At 52.9% G+C, this 22,103-nt stretch overlaps 1 protein-coding gene across 3 annotated transcripts in view; it reads right to left on the bottom strand.

The window, feature by feature from the left end:
• The window catches only part of RHOBTB2 (Rho related BTB domain containing 2), a 29,205-nt gene that overhangs the window by 5,675 nt on the left and 1,427 nt on the right, over window positions 1–22,103 (bottom strand). Inside the window, exons 1-8 of one of the 3 annotated variants that reach the window (XM_026007923.2) lie at window positions 13,074–13,630; window positions 12,561–12,747; window positions 8,829–9,030; window positions 8,055–8,158; window positions 7,342–7,527; window positions 5,653–6,674; window positions 5,243–5,361; window positions 2,865–3,015 (exon numbers count right to left, since the gene is read on the bottom strand). In XM_026007923.2, the coding sequence (XP_025863708.1) occupies window positions 2,865–3,015; window positions 5,243–5,361; window positions 5,653–6,674; window positions 7,342–7,527; window positions 8,055–8,158; window positions 8,829–9,020 (1,774 nt within the window). In that variant the 5' untranslated portion in view covers window positions 9,021–9,030; window positions 12,561–12,747; window positions 13,074–13,630. Of the gene's footprint in view, window positions 1–2,864; window positions 3,016–5,242; window positions 5,362–5,652; window positions 6,675–7,341; window positions 7,528–8,054; window positions 8,159–8,828; window positions 9,031–12,560; window positions 12,748–13,073; window positions 13,631–16,589; window positions 16,678–22,103 lie in introns of those variants that run through there. The other 2 variants (XM_026007920.2, XM_026007922.2) reach the window with 2 other exon arrangements.

The following is a 22,103-nucleotide window of genomic DNA, read 5'->3' as shown; positions in this document are numbered from 1 at the left end:
GTGCCCTGGGCCAAAGGCAGGTGCTAAACCACTGAGCCACCCAGGGATCCCCTGAAGAACATTCTTGATCCTAAGGTTTAACTGTACCAGTATAAACTCATGAGGTATTTCATCTTTATGGGGGCACCTGGGTGGCTCAGTTGGTTAAACGTCTTGGTTTTGGCTCAGGTCATGATCTCAAGGTCCGGAGATAGAGCTCTGTGTCAGGCTCCACACTAGGCATGGAGCCTGCTTGAGATTCTCTCTCTCCCCCTCTCTCCCTCTGCTTCTCCCCCAACCCCACTCACATGTGGGTGCGCTCTCTCTCCCTCTCTCTAATAAATAAATAAATACACTTTAAAATATATTTCCCAGCTCAGTCCATGGAAGAGACCTAAAAACAACAGCTAGAAACAATACAGTAGTAACGTGCATCACTAGTGCACAGATTATAGCCTTGAAATACCATGTCCAACTATAAGAAACAGATTTCTTAGGGAAACGGCTGATGCCAGGTCTGGGGCAGGAGATTCACCTGGAACATCTTGTCACTGCATATAACCAGAAAGCTCACTCTGGTGCCAACCTGAAGAGGCTCCTGCTGGCAAAAGATGCAGTGCAGTATTTCAGCTTCCATAAGGATAACTGTACTTATTTGAAACCTATTGAGTATGTGCAAATCTCAATGTTCGGAATAATACTTAAAAATAAAAACTAATCAGGCACTCTCAAAGGGTGATGGGAAACAGATTTTTCTTGAAAACAGGTAAATAAAAGGGTTCAGTCAAGCATTCATTTGCCTTCCCCATACAGATGCTCTCCTGGATAACCGAGGATAGGTGAGGGGGAAGTTACTCTCTTTTGAGAAATATTCCAACCGATAAAGAAGGAATGACTGAATTGGAATATTACCATTTCACAACACCTAATAAACCAATCAATCCAGGCAATGATACTCAGTGGCTGCTAACATCACAAAAAGATCACAAAAAGAAACAAAGCTTCTTGACAAAAAAACAGCAATGGGCCACCTGGCCGACTCAGTGGAGCATGCGACCCTTGATCTTAGGGTTGAGAGTTTGAGCCCCACATTGGGTGGAGAGATGACTTAAAAATAAAATCTTAAAACAAAACAGGAATAATCTATGGATTAGTTCAGCAAAAAAAAAAAAAAAAATTAAGTATGAATCTGATCTAGCTCCAGATCCAATGGCCAATCTGAAAACTCTAGATTTTCTACATCAGTGGGTTTTTCTTTTTCCTAGTAGATAAACTGCAAGGGAAAAAATTTTTTTAATGGACAAGGAACCTTTAGATTAGAAGAAATTTAAAAGGCATATAAAAAATAAGACTGTGCTACAGTGTTTAAGGATGTACACTTAGAAGATAAAACCATGAAGAGTAAGGAAGTGAGGCCATAGAAAATACCCTATAAAAGAGTAATAGGCAAAGCATTACTTCTGAGGATGGGGAAGTGCTCATGACTGGGGTGGGGGGTGGGGGGTACAGGTAGAGGGCTTCTACTATGGACAGCAAGGTGCTAGCTCCCAATATGGGTCATTTGACTCTATGATAATTCATGAAGCTGAACACATATTTCATGCATTTGTGCTCTACTGAACAATGAAAAAGTTTTAGGCTTGAGTTAATACCTTCATAGAAAGCATATCTCCCTAAACATAGAGCATCACCAATTGTACCCTGCTTGGCATTTTCTGCTGACCCTTGACAAGGCACATGTACAACACACATCTGTATGCTTGGTAGTACGTATGGGCCGTTCCCCAGGAAAAGTCACTCGGTGGCATTTTCTATAAGCCTCTCCACGCAGCAGCAGTTTAACATTTGTAGTGGCTGACTTGTTTCTGATCGCCCGCCATGATGAAGCAAATTTAAAAGAAGCATATTTATACATATTTTGCCTTTGGGTCATTTCTTTGGAGATAGTCTTTCAACAGTTTTCAACAGTTAAATTATTTGGATGCTGTCTGTGCTCTGTGAAGACCACACCACTTTTCCCAGGTGGCTATGGCATCATACGGCTCCAGTTATGATCTTTGGAAGCCTCTCTCTTGCTCCCCACCCTAAAGCCCTCTGTGTCTCCAACTGGGGACCCTGGACTCTCTCTGTAGGCTCAGCTCCTAACATTCAAATTCTGATCAACGATTTCTTCCTTCTTCCTACAACAGAGGCCCACCTTATAACTGATTTCTCATCACGGTATTGCTCTTTTCCTCCTATGTGAGTCCCTGTCTTGGTCATCTGTCCAGTGCCCCAGCAGCTCTGATGTTAGGTCCTTCCCTGAATCTGAACACAATATCTAAGTAGCCCTGCTCCACCCCGAGGGCCTCAGCGGTTGGCCCATTCTAAAAGCCGAGTTCCAGTTCTTCTGGTCTTTTCAGGGAACTAGGGGTGGCAGGTCAATGTTTATTGCCTGCTTCTGGAAGAAAAGGGAAAGTGAACGTGGGAGAGAAGGAGGAGGAAGACAAGAAGGAAGAGAAGAAAGAATGAAAGAAGGAGGAGAGAGAAGAACCAAAGGGGAGCAGTAAGGAATTGTGTTCTACATCTTTTGACTTAAGCTTGTCCTACTGAGGCGAAGCTGATGGAACACCAGGTACTGTCATCTATTGGAGGTAGCTTGGTTGAACCCCAAACCCTTTGCAGAGAGCCTAGAATGTGACACCATCGAGCATGCCTGTCACATGCACTTCTTTACATCTATGTCCTCACCCAAACCCTAATACGCATCAATATACTTCACTTTATATAACCGCTTTCCTTAGTGCTCACAGCCGGTCCCCTGGGGGGAGACAGGTGAGAGAAGACAACAGGACTTCTCGGCCTTTTCCTAGCTTCTCCCTATCCCTATGGTGGTCCCTGTGTACCTGTGAGGGCAACCAGGTGTGGCAGGCAGAGGCGGTTGGCCAGGATGATAAGCTTCATGTCGTCCAGGTCGGGACTGGAGGTGAACATGCCCGTGTAGAGGTACTCTAGCACTGCCCTCATGCAGCTCTTGCTCGTGTAAGGAAACACCACCTGTGAGGGGGGAAGGAAGACGGAAGGCCTCAGGGAAGAAGGAGCTCAGTTTGGGGAAACTCAAAAGACTCTTAAATGGACCTGGGTTCAGGGCGCCTGGGTGGCTCAGTCGGTTGAGCCGTCAGACTCCGATCTCAGTCTTGAGATCAAGCCCCACGTTGGGCCCTACGCTCAGTAGGGAGTCCACTGGAGATTCTCTCCCCCCCTTTCCCTCTGCCCTTCTCCACGTTTGCATAGGTGTGTACTCCCCCCCACCTCTCTAAAATAACTAAGTAAATCATAAATGAATGAATGAATGGACCTGGATTCTCAGTGGCATGCTTCCAAAGCCATGCTGGCTCGCAAGATGTTTGAGGGAGTCCTTCCTGCCACCTGAATCTACACCCTGGCCCCTCCTGGCCTTACAGAGGGTAGTGCAAGTGGGGTACAAGGGACAAAACCGACACCAGCTGCCTTCTCTCTGGCTGCTTGAAGCTGCTGCTCCAGGCCCCTGGGATCTCTTCTGAGCAGTGCTGCAACAAAAACTGCTTTCTCATCAGACACAAGTCTCTCTAGGCTGCCTGGGAATTGTCTAGAGCTTTAAAGCTGCTTCTATGGTACTAAGAAGTACCTAGGGCTGGCCAGCCCCTGGGGCGCTGGGGAGTGCTGAGTCTCACACTTACAGAAGCCAAGGCCGCTCATGCTTCAAGGATCAGAGCCCAAATCATGTCTCAGACCTTCCACTTAGCCTTCTGGAAGAACTTCCTTCCCAGAAATCTTAAGAAACTGCTCTTCTGTGTCACAGAATGCTATCCTGTCTTTCCCTCAAGCTCTTACTAAGGGACCAGCATGAGCTAAGGGGGGCGGGGACGACTCAGCAGAAGTAAAAGACCTAGTCCCCTAGTCCCCACACTCGAAAGAAATCCCAGACCAGTCGAGAAAACAGTGTGTGGACCCTGAGAACCTGAAGCAGGTGCACCAAGCTGGGCCTCGTTACCCATGAGGCTGGGCGATGGACAAGTAAGGGTACAGGGGGTCACGGAAAATAGAGAACATGCAGCTCCTCGCCCTGGCCGCTTTGCTTGGCTGCGAGAAGGGAGAAGAGAGGACAGACCTAAGAGAATACTTCTTAAGGACGCACTGACAGGCCCCTTTACCGTCTCAGTGCCTGAGAAAGTGGCCATATAGGTGACGGAATGGTCGGGTCGGAGCAGCCTGATTAGAGGGAGAGGGGATTATACGAAGCACTTTTTTATTGTCTATGCTCTGCTGCCCTGACCTCTGGGGCCTTGCTGACCCTAGACAGGGCTGCCCCTCCCAATGCTAGTTAATCCTCAAGTTAGTAAAGGAGGCAGTCGGCCTGCCTCTTACATGCAAACTAACCAACCCAGAGTCCACACCCCAACCACCTCCTTTATCAGGCTCACTCTCCCTGCCACTGTCCCCTGCCCTCGTCACCCCAAGGCCAGGTACCAGATGACTTGGGACAGCCCCAAAACCTGCTGAAATCATTCAGACTAGCCAATCCTGAGCCTGCTCCCCCTGCCACACCTCGTTCCTTCCCATAGGAACTACAGTGAAGGCTCGTGTCCTGTCACCCCTCGCTTGCTCCCTCTGCCTCCAGGCTGACCCTGCTGCTTCCCTGTATGGTCTCCTATGCCGTGCGTGCCCCTGCCTACTGACACCTGTGAGTATAAATATCTCTTTGTTCAAGGCCAATCTTCTCCTGATCTGTGGGCTTCATTGTACCTCAGTAAGACTGACATTTAAAACAGCGATGGATTCATGTTGGCACACACCAAATTTTTTCCAGTTGGCTCACTTGTGTTAGGGAGAAAGCAGGGTACAACATATAGAGCCAAGGCATGGGAAGTCTTGAGTTCAAGTCCGAACCTCTCCTTTCTACTTTCATAACTTTGCACCAGACACTTAACTTCCTGGGGCCTCACTCTGCTTGTAAAGTGGGAACAGGACACCACGTATAGGAGTTGTGTGTGAGCTGATATGAGATAATGCATCAGAAGTGCTTTCTACACCATAAAGTGAAGATGTCACTATGATCCTGTCTTGATATATTGTAAGATCCTTGGCTATGGGACCCATCTCATCAACTTGTCATGAGCCTGTCACTTGGTGGTGAGCAAGCACCTAGGCAGTGCTGAGGGAAGTACCAGTAAATGGCAGAGGCTTCAGGTGCGAAGCGTGTAGGTCTCTCTCTCCTTCCCAACCATTCCCCTCCCAGCCTTACCTCTCGGGTAGAACTCTCTACAAATGGTCCCCCAAACATGGCGGCCATCCAGTCACAGCTAGAAATCAACAGGGGCTTATGGGCACTGATGGTGCCGTCGTCCAGGATGAAGGTCACATCTGTCCGGGAGGAGAAGAGGTATCTCGTGAGGATGTGGTAAAAGAATGTGGGACCACCGACCCCAAAGCTCGACCTTGTGCCGAGACAACCCACTTCCTTCTGAAGCCACAGCCGTAGAGTGCTACGTGACCAAGCTCTCGGGCTTGGGTGCTAGGCTTCAGGGGCAGAGTCATCATACCTCCAGGACACCAGCAGCTGAGATGACTCAAAAGGCTAATCGGACCAACCCCGACTCTTCAGAAGACTAACAGGAGGTTAGTTTCCCCTACCCTCCTAAGCACAATCCATACCTGAGAAAGTGCCTTTTGCCAAGCACTCTTTAACCCGGTTGGTCCGGCGGACATGGAAGGCCTTAGTGATCTCTTGGTTCATGAAGGCCTCGTTGTTGAGAATGTTGGCCACCATCATGCGCAGATCAAAGACCTCCAGCAGTTCAGCAATGTGAGCGATGTGCATGAGGTCCCGCTCGTTCTCGTCCAGCTCTCCAGTGTACAGGTACTTGAGAACAGCCCGGAAGGGCCCCGGCTGGATGGAGTTGTCCATTTTTACCACCACCATCAGCCGGGATTTGTAGGTGAGAGGATCCTCTGCCATTTCTTCCTGGATGCTCACAAAAGCTCGGCTCCAGGAAGACAGTACTCGACCCCTCCCAGGCAGATACCCTGTTCCATTGCCCCGTAAGATCCCGTCGCTGGTGGAGGCACGGAGCCCAGCAGGACCAGAGCCCCCACCCTCCTCCACGCTCTCGCAAACGTCAAAGCTGGCCGCGCGCAGCAGGAAGTCCCGGCCGTGGTGGTGGTGGTGGTGATGGTGGTGGTGGTGATCAGGGTGACCCCGGTGGTCCTCTGGGCGAGGGCCCCCTGGCCCCGAGGGACCCCCCAGCTCCCCCTCACTCAGGTCCATGAGGAACAGGTCGTAGAACTTGGAGGACGAGGTGGAGAGGTAGATCTTGTGGGCAAAGATGCGCACCCGCTCCTGCAGCACCAGTATGACATCCGCACACAGCGGGTCCTCCAGGAGGTGGGCGGGGCACTCCTCGCTGCTGGACGGGGGATCGGGCACCACAATGATGGGGGGGGGCGGCTTGGGAGGCAAGAAGGGTGCCTGCAGCAGAGGCCGCTGCACATTGCGGAGGTGGGATTTCCAGAACTGCAGGTGCCGCCGGGAGATGAGCGCAGCGCGGATGGCATTGTCAAAGACGTCCTTGATGCCAAACTGGGCCACCACACTGGTCTCGTAGTAGGGGATGCCCAGCTCCTTCGCCACCTCCCGACCTTTCTCTGGGGGAAGGATCTCATTGGGCTTGATGGGCCTGGTAGGTTCAAGAAGGAAAACCAAAGATGTTGGTGGGGGAAGAGGGAAAGGGAGAGGAGGGCAGAGGCAGCTCTCCAGAGCCTGCCTGTTCTTCAGGGGACTGAAGGGTGGGGTGGGGGTGGAGGGTTCTGTTCAGGATCTGTCTCTGCCTCACTCCTGCTCTTTCTCCTCTGTCTAGTCAAATCTTACCAGTCCTTCAAGCCCGCTTCCAATCCCCTCTTCTTACAGGAAGCCTTCCGTATTTATGCCAGCTCCCCACCCTCCCCAGCTCCAAGCGAGGTAGCACTACCTCTCTGGCACTTAGCATGCAATATTCCTTGCTGGTTTTTAACATGGCCATATATGGAGTTCACCTCCCACCGTGATCATAAGCCCCTTTCACGCAAAGACCACCTCCTTTTATCCTGTCCCATGGTGCTCACCCCAGGATTGCCCTCACAGACTATAATACATGCATGGATGGATGGATACAGGGATGGATGAACAAATGAACCATAATGGGCACTCTCTTCGCCCCCTCTCCCACTGCCCCGCATGGCTTGCTTCAAATGGAAGGTAAGACATGAGGCCAAGTGGATTCCCTCAGGGCTGAACAGGATCCATGGAGATGCACCCCCTCCCTCTGTCTGCCACCTTGCCCCTCCTTAGGCACCAGCACCCCCTACCTAGCCAAGGGTCGCCTGGCCCTATTGACAGCCTCCAGGTCAGCATAGCGCAGGTCCAGCTGGCAGCCCACCAAGATGACAGGTGCTCGGGGGCAGAAGTGCTTGATTTCTGGGTACCACATGGTCTTGACATGGTGCAGGGAATTGGGGTTGGCAATGGAGAAGCAGAGAACCACCACATCGGATCTGGGGGTGGGAGAATGAGGTTACAGGCCGGGAAAGCTAGCGGGAGGTGATCGGCCCCTGGAACAAGGGAGAACACACATACCCACCCCACCCTACACTACATCCCACATCTGTCATGCATTCATTCACGTGACCTTACACAGATGGATCATAAGAGGACTTCTAACTTATGAGCCTCTAATTTAGCATTTCAGAGCCTTCGAAAACCCTCGTTTTGACCTCACAGCTGTCTTATGGGTTAGAAATTACCATTTTACAATTCACAGGTTAGGAAAATCATTTCAGAACAGGTTCTATTTGCACATAGTCACAGAGCTGATAGGTAGCAGGGCTGAGAGTCCAACCTGACTTCCTGAGGCCAAACCCGGCTCCTTCCAGTGTCCCAGGCTGCCTCCCCCGTGAGGGTCTGCCAATGCTGTGTGCCCTGCTCCCACGTCCCAGCTGAAATGTCACAGTGCTGCTCGCTTTGAAAGCAGGGAAAGCCTGCCCCACCTGGCTCCCTGCAGGCAACCAGAGGCCTTACCTACCTCCCATAAGCAAAGCGACGGTCTTTGTGGTGGTCTCCAAAGGTGTCCCAGAGGCGGAGGGAGACGCTGACATCATCTACCACATCTCTGGAGCGTTCCAGCACCTGTGGGATGTGGCAGCGGTGAGGGAGAGGAGTGGGAATCATGAGCAATGGTTCTAGGGGTTTCCACATGTTAGCTCAGGGTGACGCCAACTCATCCCTGAGGGTCTTGGACAGCATGGGGGTGGAGGGACAGAGCTAGCCACCCCCTCTGTGTCCACGTGCCGTGCATAGCACTTTAGCCAGGTGCCATCTCTGCAGACTCAACAGCAAGAGTGGCCTCTAAGCTGGTCAGAAGGGAAGAGCCTCTAAGCGGGCAGACGGTCAGGGAGCCTGCCCTGTTCCCAGCTTCATCTGCAAATCACAAGCTTCTGATTTTGGTATTAGCCAACAGTTTTTTCCTTCCTCTCTGCTCTCCAACACACCACCCTCTTCCCCACAGTGCTCCCTATTACTGGGGGCTGTGACTGTACAAGACGCTGTGCTCCCGGCAAAGTTTGGGTCTCCGGCACCAGCCCAGCCATGCAAAACACAAATGGTTAAAGATCCCTCCCCCGGGGGTGGGCTCATTTCAGCCCTCTCTCCAGGGGCTCCTTCCTCTTCAGCTGCTGCCCTCCCTCCATCCCCAGGGGCCTCCGTGGGCTGGGTCCTGTTTGGAGACACTGAGCTATGGCTTGGAAAGAAGCCCAGATACACAGGGCGGACCCCCAGCCGAGCGGCCTTGTAGACTTACCTCCTGGCACACCCGGTACTGGTCGATGGCCCAAACCGTGGGCACATGGGTGGCGAGCAGCTGGTACTGGGTGAGGGTGGCATTGCAGGCCCGGGCACAGATGAGCCTGGTCTTGCCCACCGCGTTGTCTCCCACCACAACGCACTTGATGGTCTCTACGTTTGGCCTTTCATAATCCATGTCAGAATCCATTAATTGGGACCTGAGGGAGAAGAACGCAGCGGTCAAGACGGCTCCGCGCCCCAGAGGCCCGAGGGCCAGGGCCAGCGGCTCTCCTCTGTCAGGCTGGCCCGTCTGCCAGCTTTTGAGTGGAGAGGGGGCGAAGGGAGTGGGTAGCTTTCTGGGCGATAGTTCTGCGGGGCCTGGGAAGCGGGGGGGCCCATTCAGGCTGAGAGGAGCAGTTCTACCGCACGATCTACTCGTCTGCCTCCTGTTGCCATCATCCTCCCACTGGGCTTCTGGCTGGGGGAGGCCGGTGAGAGATCCCCAGGCAGACCCTGCCCTGGGGCCCATCCCCACACTCCCAGGAAGAGGAGAGTCTACCTGGGAAGCTCACTCATCATCCACACTCTCCTCCTTTGGGCAGAACAACAAACAGCTGAGAAAAGCAGAGTCCAGGCCAGGTCCCCACCCCTTCCCAGCATGCCTGAGGGCAGGGCCACTTTAAAATTTAATGGACTTGTCAGAGCTGGGTGGCAGCTCTCCTGTCCTCCACCTTTGTTTGCCTCCCTCCCTGGTGGTGGATTTCAAGCCTCCCTGGCTTGCCTATGGCTACCCTCCAATGCTAGCCCCCAGCCTCCTTCAGGGAGATGCCTGAGCAGCCCATGGGCCTCCCCTCCTCTCCTCTGAGCCTGTCATGTTGGCTCATTCAGCTGCAGGCCCAGTTTTGAGATGGCAGTGGAGTAAACATGGGCCTGTGACCATTCAGTCTGTGTCCAGCGGGCCTCCCCACCCCTACTCAGGCATGCCCTCTAAGCATCCTGCATGCAGCCTGAGGGAGAATGAGATGGGCCCCCTTCCTTATTTTCCATTCCTAGGGAGAAGGATTCTCAGGCTGGAAGCACCCAGATACCTGGCACTGCTGGAAGGACACTCACTCAATTGGCTGCATGGGTAATGGGGTTGCTGGGGAAAGCAGGGGGGTCAGAAACTTGGGCTTGAATTTCTGGGCAAATGTTTGCCTCCGTTTCCTTCTGTGCTGAGCAGAGGGGAAGTGCCTTGTGCACCCACAGAGGGGGATGGCTCAAATTAACAAGCAGAAAGGCCTTCTGTAGTCAAAATGTCATGTGAGTGTTTAAAACGCTGTCACCCGAAAGGGACCCTCAGCTTGGGGGTGAAGGGACTTCGGATGGCAGGCTCCCAGTGGCATCTACTCTCCTGAAGGGGTTGAGGGGAGAAGGCAGAGGTAGGTGTAAGGCAGACGTTGTTAGGGAACTTGGTTTTTCACCTAGGTCACTGGCCTGCTCCTGCTCACATTCCCTGTGTGCAAGAAGTCAGCTGGGGGCTGGAGCCACCTGGAGAATTCCTTCCTAGGCCAAGGAAGGCTGAACTCCTAGGAGTCCTGGAGGCAATCCAGGCACCCTCACCGCTGAGCCATCCGGCCAGAGAGCCAGGCCACCAGCAGCAACAGAGCAGCTCCATTCCTGCCGGGCTGTAACTGGATGCCAGCATGCAGGAATGCAGAACTGAAATATCCAAGTAACGATGGCAACTGGGATTTGCGTGAGTAGATACATCTCAGCAACCTAAGCAGAAAGTGCAGCAAGGACTTTTCAATGAGACAAGCGCCTCCTCCTTCTCGGAATTTTACAGGATCTGAACTCCAAACAAGGGGTCTCCACGCAGCCCCTCCTCAATCTCCAGAGCAATTGGCTGCATGATTCCTCCTGCCTCCTCCACCCTCCTCACCCTCCCTAGTGGGCAGCCCTTATTCTAACCACCATCTTGCCTCCTCCCTGCTCTCTCCCGAGCTCAAGACCAGGAACCCCACTTTGATGGTTCCTGATCTCAAGTCAGGCAACTGGGAAGGAATGACCTGGGCTGTAGTTTCTGTTCTATATATTTAAAGACAAAAGAGACAGACTCCCAAACACAAATATGTATGGCTGGAGGAGAAAGACTATAACCCACTCACCAACAGAACTTCTTTCTCAAATTTAGATTCTAATGGCCTTGTGGGTGTGGAAGCAGGAGGAGGAATGAGGAGGCACAGAGGAGGGGCAGCAGTTCTTAAATCCAGGAGCACCTGGATGGTGAGGAGGATGCCAGAACACCAGTAGAGCAATGCTGGTTCAAAATCAGAGAATTTATGATTAAAATACCCCTGCACACCTCAAACACCTCTAGGGTTAAGTAAGGGACAGCCAACCAACAAGTAGGATGGCAACAAACACTGCCGAGCTTTGACAGCAGACCTGCTGGGTGCTGCTCGGCTGAACAGCCCCTCCCCATCTACTCTTCAGCTGCTCCTGCAGCCTTCCCCTGCTTGTCCTTGGACTTCCTCCCTATTTTTATCATTCTCACCCACTCCACCCCTGTCCCAACTGCCTGACTTCAAATCTAGGAAGCTTCTGATCTAGGAAAGGGCAAATCACTTGGCTTCTCTGGGCATCAGTCTGCCCTTCTGGAAAATGGGTATGAGGGCTCTGGAAGAAAGTTTCCCAAATCTTGGTGAATTCACGCCAAGAGAGCCTGGGCGGAAAGGAGGTATTTGTCTTCTTATGTAATCTGGTATTATATAATGCTAGATTACATATCTATATATATAATTCTATCTCTCTTTAAGATACAGACTGGCCCAATTAAGCCAGCAGGCAAAACTCTTTAGTCGAATCAGGCCTGTCTTAAACAGGGATTCTGTACTGGAGACAGCGTGCCAAAACCACCAGTAATATAATTTTTGCTCTAGAATATTGCTACTTTACTGTATCATTGGTGATGTATGATGATACAACCCACTCAATGAGCTTCTCAAGTTCCCCTTCCCTTCTGGCACGCTCTCCTTCAATGACTCTAGACTTTTCCGCACAATTGCCTCATTGTCATTCCTTCTGAGCCTCTAGACAAACCTCCATAAACTATGGCTTCCTTGCCATCCTACCCGGGGTACCACCACCTCCAATTCATTCCTCTCCCTCAGTGATCACAGAGTCACATAGATGCTCCCTCCCCACCCTGTCCCAAGATCCCTGTCCCCCTCTCCACAATCGGCCTCCTGCCCACTGCTCTCTGAGCTCCTTGTACTCAGGCCAGGCCAAAAAGCAGGGTGTGCTCAGATTAGCTACAACCCTCACCGGCTCAGTCCCACCCCCACACCCCTACACACACTCTTTGCAGAGCCCAGAAAAGCCCCCCTTTCCCTCCCACAGCTGATCGGAGGCTTGTTCATCTGTGGCTGTCCTAGTCTGGTTGTCAAGGAAACAACAGAATCTCCCTGGGAGCCTGGTTTGTCTCCTAGCAACCAATATCCCACATCCTGCATCTTACAAAATGCAAAAGGGAGGAATATCCTCAAAATGAAGGTAAAAATCGAGGAGGATGGGGAGGAAGGGAAAATTGGGAAGAGAAGACCAGAGAGGGCGGCTTTTCACCGGGGTTGCTGACACTGTAGCATTGGGGAAGGCGGAGAGATGAGAGGAGTCCCTCCTGCAGATTCAATGGACAGCAAGGCTCAAAGGGATCTTGAATGATGGTATTAACAAAAACTGCAAACCTGAACACACACACACAAACCTTCTCTAACACCAACAAGCAACGCTAAGCGTCTCTCCCATAGTTTGCCAGAACTCTGATGCACAGACTGCAATGGAGTTGGGTTGAAAGAAAGGTCTCCGGATCGGCGAGCAAAACATCCAAATGCCATTGGTTTTTAAACAGAAACATTTCCGCCACTCTGGACCTTGATTCCTGACACGCTGCTCTGCACATACACACACACACGAAACAGAAATAAAATGTTTAAAAACAGGTAGAGGGGAAGGCCACCACACGCCGAGGCAATCAAGTCATCTTCCTTTCCCTAGAAAAACCCGGAAAAGGTTAGTCCCCCGCCCCCTGAGACCCCAGCAGCCAAAGCTCTAGCCAAGGGGAGAGGGACCCGCAGGGGTGAGGGGTGGGGGTGGGGGTAAAGGGAGGGGAGTCTGCAGAAGGGGCGCAGGTAGGGCCGGGGAGGGCACGGGAGGGCGAGGCGGCGCGTTTCCAGGCAGCTTGCAACCCGGCCATAATAGAAATTAATCATTTACTTACACCACTACATGTGACGGGGTAATTTCTAGTGTAAGGAACACATCTCTTCCTGCTAAGCACGCTCATTTTAGTGAAATGTCTGGGGTCACTCCGCGCGTGCAAGTTAGGACGATGCGGGGCCGCCGCGCTGCCGCCGCCGCCGCCGCCGCCGCCGCCGCTACAGGCTCCGGGCCCGGGTCGCGCGGGATCGGAAACTCAGGCAGAGCCGCCCAGGCCGGACGGCGGGCCGGGGGCGGCCGCGCGCGCGCCACTGCAGCCACCGCCTCTTCCGGATCAGCATCTCCCCGCGCCCCGGGCGCCCGGGGTCATGGAGGCGCGCTGGAGGGGGCTGCGCGCGGCCGCCCCGACCTCGGGCGCCTGGGCCGCGCCGCCGCCGCGGGTCCTCGGGCTGCGGAGGCTGCAGGCGACGCGCAGCGCAGGAGGGCAGGGGCGCGGCCGCCAAGACGCCGGGCGCTGCAGTCCCGCGGCCCGCTCGCGACCTCCTTTTTTCATTCACAAAAAAAGGAGAAGGGGAAAAAAAAAAAAAAAAGAAAGAAAGAAAGGGAGGAAGAACGGGGGGGAAACAGCGCACCCAGGTCGGCGGCCGGGACAGGCTCCGCCCACCGCGGAGCGCCATTGGTGGAACGGGAGCTGGGGGCGGGGCGGGGCGGGGCAAGAAGGGGATTGGGCGGCCGGCGGCCCCGCCCCCGCCCCAGGCCCCGCCCACCCCTCCGCCCTCCCTCCCTGCCCCGCCTGGAGGGACGAGCCTGGGAGGGTCTCGGCCCACCACTGGGGGCGGGGCGCTTCCCTCCACCTGGCGAGGTGCAAGATCTCGCCGGACGCCCACGGGGTTTCCCCCTCTCCTCCGGGAGGCTGAGGAAGAACTGGGAGACGCATCTTAGCCCTGGAAGGGATGCGAGTTAGGGGAGGGGAACTGGGCATATTTTCATTGCCCCTTAAGCCCAGGCCTCCGCCCCCGGCCCAGGGGGAGAGGAACACAGCGTTTCCATACAGGCCCTCCTTTGGCTTGAGCGTCTTCCTGGCACCTGGGGGCCTTCCTTCCTTGATCACTAGCCGCGCAGCTACAGCCTGTGCCTCCGACTCCTGCAGGGCCCCAGGACTTTTAGTCACTATCACCTGCACCTTTTCCCATCTAGGCCTTCTCCTCCTCCCTCCCTTGTCAGCAGTCTGTGCTTCCAGCCCACCTCCATCCTATAGCCACCTGGAGTTCACTAGATAGTAAACTATATAGTTTACTATCTTCTGACCCCTTAAAAGAAATGCCATGAGGATACTAGCCTAAGACACCTTTGGACTCTCTGTCTCAGTTTGGACTCTCTGTCTCTGTAAAACAAAGAGGTTATAAGGGATGACTTCTGTAAATACTAGGCAGTCCTCAAAGGAAGTTTCCATGTCCAAGGCCAGTTGGATTCTGATGATCCTGACTACTGGTAATCACAGTACCCAGCTCAGTCTGATTTTATCTGTTTTGTCAATTACCTGTGGGCAATTTTTTAAGTCCAGACTGACATGCCTCCCACCTCACCGGCTCCAGCTTGTGCTCTGAGAATGCAAATCCAGTTTAATATTAGTTTATGCAAAAATATGATTAGGAAGAGAAATCCATTGCCAAAAAAATAAAAAGCCAAATGAAAATGAATTTTGTATTCTCTGAAGTATGCTTTCCATCTATGAATGCATATAATTGGAAGTTGCTCGTTAAGGAGTTTGTGATAAATGTGCTTTCTGGCCCGGTCCATGTTCAGTTAGTGCCTGATTGGTGGAGGATGCTTCCCCCACCTTCTTCTGAACCTCCCCAGAGCTGAAGAAGAAGTTAGCGATGACTAGGTGTGCCGCTTCACCCTTCTGGTTAGGATGCTGTCTCCATAAGAACAGAACGTATTGGTTTGAATACATGCATAGGAAAGAAAGCCATGCGCAGGCGTGTTCTTCCCACATGTTTGGCGATGAAGAGCCTCAGCCCATCCTCTGTGTGCTAGATGTCCCTGCCTCAAAGAAAAGCATAGCATGACATCTCTGCACGGGAGCTCCAGGGGGCCAAGGCCTCCCCTGCTGATACCCTGTTGCCCCCACCCAGCTCCAGAGCGCCAGCCTGTTGGCTTCACCTTTCACACATCCAAGCAGCAGAGACGGCCCCAGGGTAGTACAGAGCAGAAAAACAGAATTGCCCTCTGCCCCAAATGGAGGGGCTCCCGGGTCTGCCTCTATGGGGCCAATGCCCTCTCCTCCTTCGGAGAAAGAGCCAGCTCAGCCTGGAGACCTCACTGCCCAACAGGTTGAGCTGTTGGGGTTCAAAGGTGTAAGGTTGGCCAAAGGAAATTGCACCCCCCACCCTGCTCACATTGGGTAAACTGTTGCAGGTGGAGACAGGTGGTCCGTTGGGGGACACGATCTTAATTTCTAGTTCTGCTTTTGGCGCACAATCCTCTTTTTCAGCTTTTCTTCAAATCAGAGTTCTTTCTGATTGCAGCACCTCTCAGGCATTCCCAATCAGAGCCTCCTCCAACATCTCTGCCCTGAACAAAGCCCTCTGGTGACTCCTCTGTCCCATGATATAGGCCCCTTGAGCCTGTCCCCAACAGGCATCCCATCCAGCTACGCCCACAGCCACTCTCCTCAAGGACATCATGAGCTGCCATTTTCTGGAAGCCTGTGAGCGAGAAGCCCCGTCTGGGGAGAAAACTCTCCATCGTGGTTCTCAGGAGGGCACCTTCTCGGCAGGCTCTCAGCCAGTGCCACAAGTCCTCCTCTGCCTGAGGCTCCAGAGGCTCCCCCCCAGTGCCTGCCCAAGCTTTGCAGACTCCTCTCTCCGTGTGGCCTCCTCCAACCTGCACGTTCCATTTGTGTCTCACACAGTTCCAGCCTTTCTACCGTTGGCAGGCTACTGATCTCTCTTCTTTCGGCCCTCTCCTGGAACACTTGAACAAAGCCCACCCCACAGGTCTGACATGAAAGCCTGCCCCTCTCCCCAGCAGCGTGCAGTCTGGGGCACATGGCATTGGCATCTCAATATGCAGAGCCTTGTCAGGGGGAAGGACAGCCAAATCTGGAAAGTCCAGAGTCTCTCAGCCTCCTTGTCCAGGACTCAGGGGGCCCCACCAGGTTGTCATAAGAGACAGAACCCTCCTGGGCCTTTGCTCAAACAGTTCTCTCAGCCTGAATACTTCTTCTCATCACTTCACCTAGATAATGCTCACTCATCCTTCAAGTCTCAGCTTAGATATCACTTCTTCCAGGAAGCCCACCATGAATACCCTCTACAAAGCTGACAAAGTTCCCTGCCCTTCTTCTGTGCTCCCCGAATAATACCAATCCCACTGCTCTGTCATTGGGTCTCTCTCTTCCTCCCTGTACTGATAACTGTTCAGGGAAGGGACCATGTTTATTCGAGAGTTTCCTTCTTGCTGGTATGGCTACCAGTACTCAACAGGAGCTCAATAAATGCTTGATGGGTGAATGAATGTCTGGGTGGGGAATGTGAAAACGCAGGAGTCAACCCCACCAGTGGTTACTCACATGCTGTCCAGGGAGGTCTTCCACAGGCTGTACCGGCCTTGTCTTTGGGTCGCCATTGCTCTGGGTACCCTCCAGGCTCCTGGCTATGCTGGACAGAAATGAATGGGGCAGGGCAGGGGAAGACAGTGAGAGAAGAAATAAACACACTGTGAGCTACCTGCAGAGGCACCACCAGGTTGGTCAGCCCATAGAGAGGGTCTACTCAGGGCAAGAGCATGGCTCTTGCTGTCCAGGCCCATTGGGCTGACCCAGAGGTCACCTGGGAAATCAAGGAGCTCCTTGAGGGCCATGAACAGGGCTGAGGGTCCATCCCATGCTGCAGGCACTTGCACCCTCCGAACTGGTTTGGCAATTTGGAAAGGACAGTCTGTTGTCCATCAGGAGGCCTGGATTCCATCGTCATGCAGCTGGGTGATGGTGGGCAAGTCTCTCTTCTCCCTGGGCCTGTTTTCTCATGTGTAAGGGTCAGGTCAGTTTATCCAACACTGATAATTATTATGGGCTCCTAGCATGGAAGGCCTATATTTTATCAGCCATCCTTTTCACTGAAGAAGCTCCTGACCCAAATTAGGCTCAGTAGAATATCAGCTGATGGCCACCAAGGCTGAGAATGGAAGACGGAAGTATTTGGGGGACAAAGTGGGGAGGGATCAGAAACATAGTAAGAGGCAGAGACCTCCACCTTCAGCTTCCTTAAATGGTCAGTCACAATCTTGCAACTGGTTCAGCCAAAGAAAATTCTGGGGGATATCTGGGTGGCTCAGTGGTTGAGTATCTGGCTTTGGCTCAGGTTGTGATCCCAGGGTTCTGGAATCAAGTCCCACATCGGGTTCTCCACAGGGAGCCTGCTTCTCCCTTTGCCTATGTCTCTGCCTCTCTCTGTTTCTCTCATGAATAAATAAATAATCTTTAAAAAAATAAAATAATAAAAAAAGAAAATTCTGGAATTTGAGGAGAGATAGGGAATGATTAAGGAAGGGCTCAGAGAAGCCAGCTGGATACCTCTGGAAGTAGCTGGTACTGTGTCGTTAAAGGGTAATAGAGGGGCATCTCTGTGACAACCCTCCAGGGACAGGGGACCACAAAGCAGAAGAAAGCTAAGGTAAGAAGTCCCCCGGGATCCCTGGGTGGCGCAGCGGTTTGGCGCCTGCCTTTGGCCCAGGGTGCAATCCTGGAGACCCGGGATTGAATCCCACATCAGGCTCCTGGTGCATGGAGCCTGCTTCTTCCTCTGCCTGTGTCTCTGCCCCTCTCTCTCTCTCTGTGTGACTATCATAAATAAATAAAATATTTAAAAAAAAGAAGTCCCCCAAGCCCGATGTGGGTAGGGTTGTGGACAGTAGGAGCCCCAAGAGCCCTGAGTAAAAAGAAACTAAAGCAGAAGAGCAACCACTGCAGTAACTGGTGCCAGCTTCGGCTCTAGTTTCCCCTCCGCCAGGAACTGGCTGTGTGACTTTGGGCAAGGAACCTAACCTCTCTGGTCTTCTGTTGGGATAATAATATTACTTGCCTGAAGATGGGGGGGGGGGGGCGGGCCTAGATGATCCTCTCTTGGCCCCTTCCAGGGCTGAGATCAGAGACTGTGTGTTCCCTCTAACTCCTCCTTCATTTCTGCCCTCTCCCCCCTCATGGATTTGTGCTCAGTATCCCTGTGCGAAGTATCTCCCATTTGTGCCTCGGCTGCCTACACTGCCTGTGGCCAGCAGGCAACACAGAGGGTGTAGAAGTCTGGCAGTCTCACCTACTAGGGTTGGAAAATCCCATGCCCACCTTGGCCCTGGTGCCCAGGGGCTCCCTGGAGAAAATGAACCAGCAGGTGAGGCAGTGAAAGGAACACAAACAAAATTTCTGCCTGGGATTTTCAAAGCCCAACTGGCCCCTTGCAGCCTCCCCTCCACCGCACTGTGGGACTGGAGGCGTTGCTCAAAGCAGGAGCTGAAGAATCCACTCCCAGTCTGGCCTGGCCAGGCTGCAGCCGGCCCCAGCTGGCAGAGATCTGAGCATGCAGACCCCTCTGCCCACTCACCCGTGCCCCTCCACCCTGGCCCTGCCTCCTAGGGAGCCTCAGCTGGCTGAAGCCTCCAAGCAGTGGATCTGCAGCTCTGAAGCAGCTCTTTGCTTAGAGGAGAGACTGGGGCACCGGTTGGCTTCTCTCTTTAAGAGCTGCAAGCACCACCACCACTAATACCACAGGGGAAATGCAAGATCCACCCCCAAGGCTCCTGGGATGTTATTTCTCAGGACACTACGCTAGAAACCACTAGGCAGGCCTCCAGCAGAAAGAAGCGTCATGGTGTTACTTCTGCTGCACTTCGTAGACAGAAAAGTTACAAAGGGGAGTGGGCAAAAATGCACCCCTCTAGCCGGCGCATTCAAGGACCAAGATCCTTCACTTCAAGCAGGCTCCAGACCTTCTGAGAGAGGACAGGCTCATTCCTGGAGCCCTGCAGAGCTGCAAGTGAGAAGCTCTGAGGAGGCTGATCACCCCAAAATAGACTTGTTTTTTTTCACAACTTTTTCATGAGGCATTGGCATCTCTTGCAAGCATGGAAAAAAAATAGCCTGAACTGTTAACAAATAAAGATTATAAAAAGCCCCAACTGTTCCCCATGGGTTTCCATGTGGCTGCGGTGTTCTAGAGGGGGGCAGGGAGGGGGGCTGAAGGGGGAGGCCAGTGGAGATGTGTGTCCAGGGGCCCCCCAGTCTCCTTACTTCTGACCCACCTCTCCCTTGGGCGCTGGTATTGCTGGAGCTCACAAGGATAATAATCCACATTAGGGATGGGAAAGATTTTTGTTGGCCCTCAGAGATGGTCCACTGTGAGTGTGTGTTATTGTTTACCGCTTCCAGATAAAGGAATGCATGGCATGGAACAGAAAATCTTACTGAGAAGAAGACAGAGTTTGTTTAGTAAACCCTTGGAGGGCTCGGTGTTCCTGTCAAGGTCAGCTTAGCCTGAATCTGGACCCTGCCTTGGGCATTGCTGCCTGTCAGTAACCAGACCTGAATCTGGGGCTGTAGCTGCTTTTGACGCAGATGAAAGGATTGTGTGCGGCTTCCCAGGAAGGGAGCTGGCCCTCACCTGCACTCTGGGTCCCCTTGCAGGGCTCCAGGCCAGAGCCTGCAGAGCACCGCCCCCTGCACCCTTTGCCTGAGCCCTGGATCCATCTTGGTACTTGGGCTCCAACAACACGAGGAACGAAGGGTGTAAAAGTTGCTGGAGTGGACTCTGGAACGGGGTTCCCATCCCCTCAGGCTTCTCAGCAAAATTAGGGAGTTGACCTGGAAGACATCTAAGGAGCTTCTAGCCTTGACTTTTTATAACCAGAGGAAGAGAATCCCCCAACTTCTAAAGCTCCACATCCTCCACAAAGTCTGGGATCCATCAAGGATCTGCTCCAGCCCCCATGAAGGCCCCTTTTTCTTCTCTTCTTTCCTTCTTCCCTCTTGTTCTCCTTTCCTCTGCCCCACCCCTATTCTTCCCTCTCCCTTTCCCCACCTCCTGGGCAGAAATTTCTAGAAAAAAACATCTGCACCTGGCTCTGGTTTGGTCAAAGAGAGGAGGATGGCTGGTTGGCGAACAAGCAGGACAACCAGGGACCGTCGTGGGCATTATTCAACCCTGGATGGTCCTCCAGAGCAGACAGCTGGGGAATGCTGGGCAGAACTTTCCTGGAGTGGTGAGGGACCAACAGGGCAACTGCATTGTCTCTGGACCTCTCTGGACCTGGAAGTCCTCTCTCAGGCTCCAAGCAGCCAGAGTGAGTAGCCAGCTACCCTGGGAAACTGCAGCTGCTCTCGGGGTCAGGGTGCAGCGTGCAGAGTCCAGGGCCCCGGGTCTCAGCCAAAGCATTGCTCTGCAGGGTGTGGCCATTCCCAGAGTTTTGGACCCCCAGGGCAAGGCACAAAGTGAGGTGGGGTGTAGGGACTGACACAGAGACAGAGAGTAGGAGCAGGTGCTCAGGTTTGGAAGCTTCATCCAGAACATGTAGGTCCTTTATTTTATTTATTTTTTTAAGATTTTTAAAAATTATTTATTTATTTATGAGAAAGAGAGAGAGAGAGAGAGAGAGAAGCAGAGACACAGGCAGAGGGAGAAGCAGGCTCCATGCAGGGAGCCCGACTCGATCCCAGGTCTCCAGGATCACGCCCTGGGCTGAAGGCGGCGCTAAACCACTGAGCCACCTGGGCTGCCCATGTGGGTCCTTTAGACACATAGCTTGTGGCCTTGGTCCCCGGACAGAGTGGCAGGGGTGGCAGGGTGCTGTTATGCTGCCCCTTGGAAACACAGTCTGGGCACCTCAAAGGCCATTGAATGCATGCCTCAGCTTTGTCTGGTAGCTTGGGGCTCACTCCTGCTCACCCTACCTTTCCTCCAACCCATCCTCATCTTTCTCCTAGGGGCCCCATGCTGAGAGCTGTCTGGAAGCTTGAGCTGGGGGTGGAATCCTGGGGCTGGAAGTAGCCCCAAGAGGAGACCCATCTCCACACCCCAAGAGGAAAGCCTTGGGGAGGCAATATGGCTTCAGCAGACCTTGGCTTTTGGCATCTCCCACCACTATCTTATCCATGCGGAGCTGAGACTGCGGAGCCCTTGTGCTAGGGGACTCGAAGTGCTGACCACGCTGCACCTCTCTGGGACCTGTCCCGTGGCCCTGCTGCAGGCAGATGTGGCCTGGGCCCCTAATAACCAAGCCAGGCCAAAGGTATGTGACCTGTCCTTGCAACCCCAGTCACATCACTTACTTACCCTAAGACTGAGAAAAATGAGGCTTGTTTGCTCATTTATTCATTTATCTTGTTTTGCATATCACATGCATGCTAAACTCCTACCAGTGCCAGACACTGCTAGAGATGGCGATGATTATAAAATGATGATGCCATCTGATCACCAAGAAGCTTAAGCTTAATCATAATCATCATCATTTATCACAAGTCTGTTCTATGCCCAGTACTGGGCTAACTGTACTCCTTCATTTACGCTTCAAAACAATCCTCTGAGGAGGTACGATTATCCCTACTTGGTAGATGGGGAAGCCGAAACTTCAGGAAGCCACGCAACTCGCTACTGTCACAATGCAGGCAGGCCCAGAGCCTCTCAGGGGAGATGGCACAGCCCCGGAGCCCCCTCCAACCTCGTGCCCTCATTTTAGAGCATTAACGTGTTCTTAATTCATATGAAAATGACTATCTTTATCTGAGCAAACTGAGCCAGAGCTGAACACAGCATGTGCCAAGTCACACAGGGAGTTTGTGGCCATGTGGGGCCTGGTGCTGGGGTCCTTTCCCCAGACTTGATCTCTGTGGTCTTCAGTTTACTCTTGCGTGAGACCGGGTGGTTCTGGTGGATGATCCCCACCGGTTTTGAAATCCTGACTGCGCGAGGTTATCGTGTGACATGTTTTCTGCCATCAGGGAGGGTCGCTGAGAATGGATCAGCTTGCCTCAGAGCCCTCCCGGGCCCCCACTCACCCCGCAACCCCAGCCCCAGAGGAAGTCAAGAATGTGGAAATG

The sequence above is a fragment of the Vulpes vulpes genome, chromosome 9 (assembly GCF_048418805.1).
Source record: "Vulpes vulpes isolate BD-2025 chromosome 9, VulVul3, whole genome shotgun sequence".
NCBI lineage: Eukaryota > Metazoa > Chordata > Mammalia > Carnivora > Canidae > Vulpes > Vulpes vulpes.
Note: the sequence above shows the minus strand (reverse complement) of the source record. Positions and strands in the feature narration are given on the sequence as shown.